We start from the raw sequence: 12,359 nt of genomic DNA on the forward strand, positions 1-12,359 counted from the left end.
AGGTTCACTACAAGACGTGGCAATCTGCCTAATCTGAGGGTGTATTGGAAGCCAATAATGGCGAAGACAATGGCTATACGGATGACATTCAGCATTTCAATCAGTTCAAGATGTTTTGTCATTAATTATTTCAATGCAGAATGGCTTGTGCCTATGTATTGTTGGTATTTGGTGGACGAATTCACTGGCATTTTGACTATATGCTATGAAACTTTAAACCATAAAAAGGAGTCTAAATTTAAATGAGAATTCAATCATGAACATGGAAATTATATCAAAAGCATCCGTTCTGTAGAGAAGACATTTTATGGCCATCAATCTTTCACAATCCTCCCCTTTCGTCTGTGACAGGCTATACGAACCTAAACTAGCCTGAGTTAGACTTCAGTCTATTTTTACTTATGCAGGACCTAGCCAGCATCGATCATTGAAGTCGAATTCTGAGCCTGAACTGCAGGCTTTTCGGGCTAGTCTTCAGCCCTATGAAGAGGTTTTTTAGCCGGAACTGCGAAAATATTTGCCTTTTATCATCAAACGAACATGTTCAACTAACAATAAGTCTTGTTGCAATCTTCGTTAATGGATTTGAAAAGGTTTCAGTTCACGAAGTAAGATGAATCTTCAAACTGTACAAGTATGTGTAAACAATCAATTACGAGGTAAAAGGAAAACACTAAAAAATGGAATAAAAAAGAAGGAAGATATAGATTAACAGTTGTGTATTCTATAATTTCTTAATGAATTATATTAAATTAAAAATTAAAAATAAAATAAAATAAACTTCATTAGTTTATTATTGTAGGGCTAGACTCATTGTCCTGTAGAGTAGATCACTACATTACAATGATATTATCAAATGGCAATTTTATGGTGGTAAAATGCTTGAAGAATTATTTGTTATTATAAAATTAATTGACATTAATTATGCTGTCGGAGAGTTCCTTAAAAAAATGCCCTTAAAAAATAAACGAAGAATAAAAGGTTAAGAGGGATTTTGCATCATTTACTTTTTAAAAAGTAATGAAATTACTTTATTACCTTTTAAGTACAAACAATAAAATAAAAAAGGTTTCAACTTTCAAGGGGTATTTTATGGTTGTCATGTGATATGCACGTAAGTGAGTGGATGTCGCCCACTTTCTTTGGGCAGTGTGCGCGCTATTTTTTGGTGGTCAAAGAGTCCAACCGACGTGTCGCCTGAAGCTTCCAATGATAACGTAACTGATGGGGTGACATGTAGTGAAATTCGTAGCGATTCTATGATGATGTTGTTTTTTTCTCCTTTTTTTTTATCTTCTTAAAATCTGAGTTGAGTTAACAAAATTTAGTGTTTTCCTTTCATTTATTTATTTTTATTAATTATGATCCTTCTTGTTTTAATTGGTCTTTATTTATTTTGAATTTTTTTTAGATTTTTTCTTTAATTTTATCTATTTTCACTTGGTTTTATTTAATTTTTAGATCAAATATGGTACTCGTTCTTTTTATTACTTTTTTTTTTATCATTTTTTTGATTTTTTTTTAATTTTATCCCTCAATATTTATTTATTTATTTTATTTATTTTTTATTCAATTTTGATCCTCATTCTTTTAATTGCTTTTTTATCCCTTTTTTATTTTGTGAGTTTTTTTTTCAATTTTATCCCTCAACATTTATTTATTTATTTTTTATTCAATTTTGATCCTCATTCTTTTAATTGATTTTTTTATCTCTTTTTTATTTTGTGAGTTTTTTTTTTCAATTTTATCCCTCAACATTTATTTATTTATTTTATTTATTTTTTATTCAATTTTGATCCTCATTCTTTTAATTGCTTTTTTTATCCCTTTTTTATTTTGTGAGGTTATCCTAGATCGCAAGTTTGTTAAATTAACCCGAATTGTTTTAGTATTTTTCAATGTTTTTTTTTAATTTCATCCTTGAGGTTACTATGTCTTGAGTTTTCTGATTTTCAATGTTTTTTTTTTAAAAAAAAACCATATTTTAAATTTTTCAGTAATTGGAAATTTTGTAGTATTATGGCATTAAAATATAAATATAAATATTTTACATAACTTACTTTTTGAGGTGAAGATTTGTTTACTAAGAATAATAATTGAAGGTGATATTTTTTTTTTTTTTTACAGTGACTTAAAAAAAAGCATGTAGAGAAGAGAAGGAGTCGGTCAGGTTATATCGGGTTTTGAACACACTTGCATTCTTTCTAGTCAACCATAATCATCACTTGTGTATGGTTAAGTTGAGTAGGTAAATGATCATTTTCACTTGTTGGATATCCATTAGATACTCTAACGGACCTATTTTTAAATATTTTTGATAAAATATCTTTTTAGATTATTTATATAATCTCACAAGATTCACAATATTCTAATAAATATGTGTTAAAATCTCACTTATCCCGCCGATAAATTTATTTTTCTAAATTATATTTAAAGATTAATACTATATGTTATTTAAAAATATAAAAATATATTATGGTTTATATATACTAAATAGGAAATCAGTACAATTGTATACATAAAATATGAAAAATAACTTTTTATGTTTAGAAATTGTTGAGACCATACAACCCACACCATTCACCTAGAATTGTCTAGTTTGATAAATATAAATTATCCATGGCAAGGACAAATTGATTTTTAACCTGTGGCAAAGCAACAAGCTAGACGAGTGTGATGTTTTGAAAAATAAATAGGAAAAGGTAAGAATATCTTGGAGGCTTAAAAGTATATATAAATAAATAAGGAATATTGTGGTAATTGAATAAAGTTTGATAAATATAAAGCTTTTGGATTGAATTAGTTATTTGACATGATATCAAAACCTTAATAATCAAGTGGTCATGAATTTGAATCTCGCTACCTCTATTTATTTGATAAAAATCAAGTACAAGGTAATATGAGTCTGTGCAAGTTTTAAGCCCAAAAAACTTTTACTTGATGGAGTATTAGAGAATAATATAAATTATATCTCAAAATTTCATCTAATAACTTAAATTTTTGAGCTGAATTGATTCTTTAAAATATACATTATTATAGATTAAACTTTAATTATAGAGTAAAGTTAACAACTGAGATTGATTTGTACAAAGATTGGAACATAATAATAATAAAATACTTATTATATATAATAAAAAAATCAAAGAGATTAATTTAAATTATTTAGTAAGTAAAATTTAGTTAATTAACTTATTTTAAGAGGCATATAATAATTAAAAAAACCTTGGTCAGTTGTAGATCGGGTGAATCCTTCACCTATACCTTTATCTGTCCCAAGAAAAACTGGATTAAATTTTTACTAGGTTTGTCTTAATACAATTAAATCAGATAAATTTAGTGATGAAAGCGCTATTGGAAAACTCGGTCCAAATAATATTTCATAAAAATTAATTTTTTAATTTTTTTAAATATATTTATATAAAAAATATCTTTTTAAAAAATTATATATATATAAACATTGCAAAAGCAACCATTAAAGAAGTCCTGACCACCCCTGCAATCGTCGTAAACTATAATGGCTGTGGCTGTTCACGTGGAGAAAGAGAACAACATATATGTCCCTGTTTGGTTACAAAATTTCTACAAAAAGCCATCTAAGCGAACAAGTTGTGCTAGCTTTTTTTTTTTTTTTTTTTGGTCGCCAGCCCCAGTATACGGGTTGCCCCGACTAATCTGGTGGTCGCCCCGGGTCGCATGCCTGGCAGTGGCAGGTGAGGCTACCAATGGGTAGCTAGTTGACTACGAGATAAAGTACCCCACAACATTCGAGACAATCCTATGCAAAGTTTCTAACATCCTAGTAATAAACAACTGTAATATCATTTCTTTAATGTAACAAGTTGGATTAGAATTATAAACGACCCAGTACAGTAATCACTGACGAGCTTTCGCCTCTTTGGTGGTTGTGGCTTGTTGGTAGATATCAAGAGATTACTGCAGGAGTAAATGTTAGGAATTGAATTCTTTACATCCACACAATAGTTAGTCTTTGCTCTTTTTTCTGATGGTCACGTTAACTCCCTATTTTTCCTGAACTAAGCTAAGAACTTGTATCTCTCATAATGAGTTTCCTCTCGAAATCAACTCTTCTGCTTCTGATTGTGCTTTGTTGCACTAGCTTCACTTCAACAGGTTTGCAAAGTTTTCTCCTTTCCTTTTGTTCAGGCTTTAGCCTTTCTAATGTTGGATTCTTTATTCTTTATATTCTTCTTATGTTAATGGGGGTTTCAGTCCATCCAAAGTTTTGTTGCCCATAAAATTATTTCTTTTTTACGATCTAGCTTTTTTCAAATTTAGTCTAAAATGCTCAATTCGTACTGGGATTCGAGTTCTGTTTTTGGTTTTTTCATCTTATATCATTTTAGGAGGAAACTACTACTAGAAAAAGAATATAGGACTGATCTTTAGTATTCCCATAACCGGTGCAACATATGATTTTCTTTTCCTGATGATTTAAAGTTTCTGTTAGCTATCAGATAAGATATAATTCCTTTGCCATTTCAATTGTCAGTAATTGTGCTTGATTTTTTATCTCTTAGCCGTTCTCCTTTATCAGTTTATGATGCCTAATTCCTTCATACCACTACTTTTGATGCCATCGTCTTCTAACACAAGTTGCTGTTTATCAAAATTTGTAGAAGCTTATGATGCTCTTGATCCAAATGGGAATATCACAATCAAATGGGACGTCATGGCCTGGACTCCTGATGGCTATGTAGTAAGTATCGATCACTGTTCTTGTACATTCAATCAAGCCCATTTAGAATAGACATTTTATGGCCATCAATCTTTCACAATCCTCCCCTTTCTTCTGTGACAAGCCCAATTAGAATGGTTCTTATATCTTTTTGTTTTTTTCATTGCTGGATTTTATCTATTTAAAGAAGGGTGCACTAGCGCACCACCATTAACTACTGAACTATAAAGGTAGTAGTTCATTTGCTAGCCTCCATTGAACTCGTAGTTTCTCTTGAGCATCCTATATCTTTATTTTTCTAACATCTTCATGAATGGAAAGGCTGTCGTCACAATCTACAACTACCAGCAGTATCGCCACATCGAAGCACCAGGTTGGTCATTAGGATGGACATGGGCAGAGCACGAGGTAATATGGAACATGGTTGGAGGTTTAACAACAGAGCAAGGAGATTGTTCAAGATTCCAAGGGGAAATTCCATATTCCTGTCAGAAGAGTCCAACTGTTGTAGATTTATTGCCAGGAACTCCTTACAACCAACAGATTGCAAATTGCTGCAAAGGGGGAGTAATCAGTTCACGGGTGCAAGATCCTTCTAATGCAGCAAGCTCATTCCAGCTTGCTGTGGGTGCAGCTGGAACTACCAACAAAACAGTCAGGATACCTAAGAACATCACTCTGAATACACCAGGACCTGGTTATACATGTGGCCCTGCAAAAATTGTTAGACCTACTAGATTTTTATCTGCAGATAAAAGGAGAGTCACACAAGCTTTGAGTAAGAAGTACAATAGTACTGAAGAGATGTTGGATCTCTAAAATTTATGCGATTCAATGAATTTTAGTTTAAAGAGTAAATTGGAAAATTCACGAGAACCAATGCCTGCCTGCTTAACTGATTTTAAAACTGCGTCCGAGGTAATGTTGGAATAACTTCTGAAAATTTTGTATTGCAGTGACCTGGAATATTACATGCACATACTCACAATTCCTGGCTCACAAGGCCCCTACTTGCTGTGTCTCCCTCTCATCTTTCCACAACAAGACAATAGCACCCTGCCCGACGTGTTCTTGTGGCTGCCGAAAAAACAATCCAGTTTCAAGGGGTTGTGTAGAGTAAGTTCCCTTCCAGGAATATGCTAGTTCTAGTTTCTTCGAGATATATTAAATTTACTATCACTTTACAATATCTTGTTTGCAGTCCAAAATCACCTCATGTTCCAGGTCCAGGCCAAAAGAACATCATCACGCCTCTTGTCCAATGCACGAGCCATATGTGCCCAATCAAAATTCAATGGCATCTTAAGCTCAACTACAAGCATTACTGGAGAGTTACGATCACAATTACAAATTTGAATTATCATATGAACTATACACATTGGAACTTAGTTGTTCAGCACCCCAATTTCGACAATTTGACGCAGGTTGTCGGCTCTAAATACAAAGCATTAACTTCTCTTTCAACTACTAGTAAGTCGCCTATCTCCCTGTGGTTAATCTTACACGCTTCATTTATTTATTATTGCATCTTTTTTATCACTGGAATGAAAGAAAAGGGGTTGATTCTCATCATATTGAAACTTTCGGACACCACAGATGATACTGCCATGCTGTGGGGAATCAAGCACTACAACGACGTGCTGATGCAAGCTGGTCGTTATGGTAAAGTTCATTTAGAGTTGCTTTTCCGAAAAGACAAGGCAACTTTTACTTCCAAGAAGGGCTGGGCCTTCCCTCAGAGAATCTATTTCAATGGCGATAGTTGTGTCTTGCCTCCTCCGGATGCCTATCCCCTGGTTGCCTAGTGCTAGTTCGACCACCTTAATTCCTCGCTCCTCGTTTACTCTAATAATGGCTTTCTTAAATTTCCTTTTTTGCACTGGTTTACTTACATAGACTCTCAAGGTTCACTACAAGACGTGGCAATCTGCCTAATCTGAGGGTGTATTGGAAGCCAATAATGGCAAAGACAATGGCTGTATTACATTAATACATCATTGTAGTACTTCAAGCCATAGAACATCCATGTGTCATCTGCACATGACATAAAAGGAATTTTATATCAAGTTCTGTTTCTGATGCAATCTCATCCTTTTAGAAATGCAAGATTTCTTGATACTCACTTATTGAGTCATAGGCAATGAGAGGTTTGTACTCAAAGCTAAAAACTTGTGTTACATTGCTGAGATTCGGATGCTGCACAGCGAGGGTCCAAGTCGAGTAGTTCTTCCTGTAGTTGAAACTTCTTATTGCGATCTTCACACTCCAGTACTCCTTCTAATTCACCTTCACATGCCAGTGCACTCGAACCTGGCACATATGGTGTGTGCATTGTGGCAAAGAGCTATTATCTTTCCGAGTTGTGTTTGCTACCTGCAATTGAAGAATTCTGGAATCGCTACTGCGTCATCGTAATTCATTACATGACTTGGTTTCTCTAGTAAAAACCACTGATCTGGGATTCATTGAAGTCGATCGGAGGTAATGGAAATGCTGCATTACTTGCCACAAGTGTCACTGTTTTGGCAACCGCAAGCACAAGTTGGGCAGGGAGTGAGTATCTGATTGTAGAAAGTTGAGAGAGACCCAACAATTTAGGTTTCTTCTTGCCATGAACTGTGAGTAAGTGCAGGTCACATTCCAAGTCACTGTATAAAAACAAGGATAGTGGTGAGGAGCCGGCTGCTTGCATTTTAAGAGACTTAAATTGTACAGTGAATAAGAGTATAGGTGGATTCAGGAAGGAAAAAAGGACTTAATTACTCAGGGCCTTTGTTCTTCGCGGACCATCAGGAGTAAGAAACCTGTTGGAAGGCACCAGCTTTGTAGGGCCAATGGTCCATCCTGGTTTCATGAAGTGCCGAAATGTTTGGAAATTGTTCAATATTACAATTGCCTGGGAAGTTTTTTGCAGCAGAACCATCATCACAGCTCAATTTCAGCATGTCATATTTGAATCATTTGCTTTAATAGAATACGCGTATGGTATGATAAATTTAGTCATAATTTGTGCTATTGATCTAGCACTTACAATATAGCCATCAGTTGTCCAAAACATAATATCCCATTTCATCGTTACATTTCCAGTTGGATCGAGAGGATCATATGCACCTGCAGTCGCAACATAAAAAAAAAAGCAAGAATATCAATAAGCAGAAGCACCGAGTACAGATGAAGTAACTTGAGCTTTACCTGCACAGGAAAATAGCATCAGAAACAAGACAGCAGAGAATGTAGCTGTTATATCCATAGATTAAATGCAATTCTAGTGAATTTCCTACACTAATCTTTTTTAAATCACTCCTAGAATTGTTTTAAGCAACAAGTTTTGGTGGCTATAGGGAAAGAATAGTATGCTATATATGTGCTGGAAATATATAGAGGCAACAAGAATTGCTGCAAAGAAATTGCCAAATGTTGAGAGGTGGCTAAGCCAGCGACGATTAAATACTTGAATATTTTTTACTTGATCATAACCTCTCAACATTTCTGGTTCCATGCGGATGTGACATGTATAGTTTTTAACAACATGCAAACATCAAATTTCCTACACATTCTCTGTTTTAAGACAGTGACTGATTTGATTAGTACTTCCAATTCTGTTCTTACATAGATGTAGATGAAATTAATGCACTTCAACAACCTTTCTCTTTCGTGTCTCATAGGGATAAAATTATTAATTGGATTATTTAAGTGAAACGTTAAATCCTTGAATTAGAAAATAATTAGTTATTTGACTCTGTTTTTATCACGTTTATATTTTTATTTTTCAACAAAATAAATTGGACATGCAAATTTTTTCAATATATTTTTAACATAAAAATTCTAAATGTAAATAAAAAAATTTATGCAAGTATTTAATTAGATAGATTGTGAATTATTTGTTTAAATAAATGGAAAAAAATCACCACGATAACTCGAGAAAAAAAACCTTTGAGAGCACGATATTGGATAAAAACAATCAGCTCTAGTCAACATGGGTAGCTTGATAGACATGTAATTTGAGTAATAAGGGACGAGTTAACTCGAGTTAACTCACAAAACATGTTGCCTATATCATGAGATCCAAACAAATAAATAGAAAAGAAATTGAAGAAAATCATAAAGCTAATTTTTCTTTTAAAAAAAAACATTGTCGAACAATAAAAAAAAAAAGAGAAAATAAGCACAAAAAAGGGATGTTGACCTGCATTAATTTTTTAAATTTATGACTCGGGTAATTAGACTAGAAGCACCATATATGAAGAAAATATGAGGCTCAATCCCCAGCAAATCAAATATTGAAGGATAAAATTAAAAAACAAAAATCAATTAACAAAAGGATTTGTGATAAAAAAAATCACAATTGAAAGAATGAGGGTTAAAATAAAAATAAAAAAAATAAATTAGAGGGCAACCCGAAATTATTGATTATAGGATTAAATGTAAAAAAAATAAGTTTAACAAAAGGAGAAAAAAATCAAAAGAATGAGAATTAAATTGAAAAAAACAATACACTATAAACTTGGATTAAATGATGAAATTGAAAACCAATATTAAAACTTTTACATAACGGTCAAGAAAATAAATAAAAATAAAAAGATTAAGGGTTGAATTGAAAAAAAATAAAACATGACAAAATAGAATTGAAGGACTAAATTGAAAAATGATTATATAAAAGGTCAAAAAATAAAATTGAAATTGGAATAAGGATCGAAAATAATGATAATAAAATATAAAAATTAAAATACCAAAAAATAAAGAGAACTAAGCTGTATATTTTAGAGGAGAAGAGACAAGAAGAAGAAACAAAAGGCTTGCTAATAATAAACCACTGCACCTCTACCGACATGCATCGCACCAAGAGCAAGAGGATGCAATGACGCATCCAATAACACATCAAAAACAGGTTTGGCCATTGAGAACACCACACTAATCATCCAAATAGTGTGGGCACCTCCCATGCATGTATAGCACCCACCAATAATTTTTTTAATTTTAAAATTAATTAATTAATTTTAAAAAAATGAACAACCCTAGATGCCTATGAAATTAACGAAAAAACTATATTGAAAAGACTAAAAAGCCCCTGGATCAATGTTTTTTTTTGTTTAAATGCCAAATTTGTCTTTTTCATTGTATTTTAAAAACTAAAAAGACCTAAATACCCTCACCTAAAAGATTAAAAATATTTGATCTAAAGGGTACTAAAGTCATTTTTTTATTCCAGAAAATGAAAAAACTACATAAATCCCCTAACAAATCATTAATGATTAATGAGTTACCAAAAAAAAGGATCAAAATACCTCTACCATAGCCTTCTTGTTTTTTCTTCGAAAAACACCCTAATTATTACTCTGTAATAATAAATAGTAAAATCAGTGTGTGACTATAGTGTTTTCTACGAGATTTGTTCCGCTGCTTTTAGAGTTTTTGTCAGTATCGTATCAGAAGGATAAAGAAATGCAAAATACCCATCTGATTTGATTGGGAATACAATATCAAATGTCTTTTGTATGTGGGCCCCTAAATGAGGCCTTGAAATAAGAGTGGATTCCTGCTTTAAGTTTTATTATTTTTACTCCAATTTAGTGCGGATAATAAAATAACATTATTGTGTTTCTTTATTTTATTAAAATCTTGAAAGTAAAAAAATAATATACAAAAATAAATTTGAGACTAAATATTTATGACTTTAGTTTTTTAAAATACAAGTCACATAATTTTTTTTTTACAAACTTAACATTGAAGAGGTAAATATTACAATTTTATGAATAAGTTACTTAATGAATAATGATCTTAAATTTTTATGGGGCCAAATATTATTACTAATATTATAATATTTGTTTCATGATGAAATTAAAATGTATAGTAATAAAATAAAATGTCTTTATTAAGAATTAAAATATATAGTAATAAAATTATATATTATTTAAGCAAAAAATATTTTAAAGTACAAATTCTGAACCAAATTAAAATAAAATAAATTTCACAATATACAGGTTTTATTTTCATTAATATTTCCTTCTTTTATTCCTAAAATATATGGTAATTATAGACACGGTTAACATAGCAATAAATCAACATGTAAAACAGTACGTAGTTATGCACAATCAGCAGGCATTTGATCCTCCCGTTATATATGCAGTTCCTTCCTTCTTTGTATTTTCAGCATTTATTATCACATACAGGACTCTCTGTAATGATCTTTAAAATTAATCAATAACACGTTACTTTAAGAAATCTTTTATTTGTATCAAATACCAAGAACTTCCAATTAAGTTTGAATTTTATTAATCTTTTTTTTTTTCTAATTAAAATTAATTAATAGCACAATGTGCTGTGAGTCTGCGTAAATTTTAAGTATAAAGAGTTTTCATTTAAGAGTTGTGTGTTAGAAAATAAAAAAAATAAAATTTTAAAACCTTATCTAATAACTTATATTTTTCAGGAGATGATTTTTTGATATGGTATCAAGGCAGAATAAAATCAATTGAACAAAATATATTGAAGTGTGATTCTTATTTGGTAAGTTAGATCCTCCAAAATATATTATTTAAAAATATATATTGTAAATGATCAAATTTGAACCAATTGAAAATAAAATAAAGTCTTTAAAATATAAGTTTTCTTTTATTTTTTCTTCTTTCTTACTATTACTTTAAAAGGGATATAAAAAGGAATTTACATAAAATTAAAATTAACAAGTAATTATGACTCATAATGAATAATGACAAGTTGTGAAGTGTTAACAAAAATAAAAATAAAAATAATTCCGAAACAGTTAACATTAAAGTAGAAGAATTATATATATAATTTGAGATTGATTGCTTACCAAATTCTCTTAAATATTTGCATAAACAATAATATTTTCAGTTGAATTAAAAAAATATTGACAAAGTAAAATTAATTTGATTGACCTAGCCAAATCCGATCAGGTTAATTTTTAAGTTTTTTTTTTTGAAAGAAATAATGAATCGAATATGGGTATGTTTTTGTTTTTTTTTAAAATAAAAAAATATTTTATAAAAAAATACTCATACTCCTACTTTAATTAGGCCAGGTGAATTCGAGTTTATTAGGTACGATTTCCATTGTTTGCACTTTACTCCAATTTGTAGAGATATGAATTTATTTATTTTGTTATTTGTTTCATGTAGGAATAATATTCAATTTTAGTAAGTGAGACTCGTGCTGAAAGAAATAAATTGATACGTTCATGAACATGCATGAGATTTTCTTCCTTCAATATCAATTTCATTCCATGAGAGTTATGTTCTTCTCCTTAAGAGAGGAATTGCTTTAAATAAATTGATATTGAAGGGGAAAAATATGAACAAGGAGAAGCTACAAAAAGTGTAGCATGCATGAACAAGTGAGGGCTAAACAAGGAAAAGCAACGCAAAATTGTAGAGATAAGAATTATATTCTTGTCATTAAAAGAGAATTTGTATGGATTACGGCCAAATAAGAAAATATTATCGTTAATGCAAATATTTAAGAGGATTTGGTAAGCAATCGAACCTCAAACTTTTGAAATCAGATACAAATTTAGCTATAAATACCACCCATCCAATTAATCCTCTCCTGCACCAAGGCCTCGATCCTATTTTTCTCTCCTCTTCAAATTAATATACTTTTTTTTACGTGTAGAATATTTGAATATGAAAAGCCTTTCGATCAC

General features: G+C 31.0%; 1 protein-coding gene across 1 annotated transcript; it reads left to right on the plus strand.

The window, feature by feature from the left end:
* The first annotated feature begins 3,831 nt into the window (after positions 1-3,831).
* On the plus strand, positions 3,832-6,780 carry LOC18107336 (protein COBRA). The gene is made up of 6 exons (XM_006373325.3): positions 3,832-4,131; positions 4,638-4,717; positions 5,018-5,474; positions 5,653-5,812; positions 5,898-6,166; positions 6,293-6,780. Exons 1-6 carry the CDS (start codon positions 4,062-4,064, stop codon positions 6,499-6,501), a joined length of 1,245 nt encoding a protein of 414 aa, XP_006373387.3. The 5' UTR covers positions 3,832-4,061; the 3' UTR covers positions 6,502-6,780.
* Positions 6,781-12,359: the final 5,579 nt, after the last annotated feature.

Source organism: Populus trichocarpa, chromosome 17 (genome assembly GCF_000002775.5).
Source record: "Populus trichocarpa isolate Nisqually-1 chromosome 17, P.trichocarpa_v4.1, whole genome shotgun sequence".
Classification (NCBI taxonomy): domain Eukaryota; kingdom Viridiplantae; phylum Streptophyta; class Magnoliopsida; order Malpighiales; family Salicaceae; genus Populus; species Populus trichocarpa.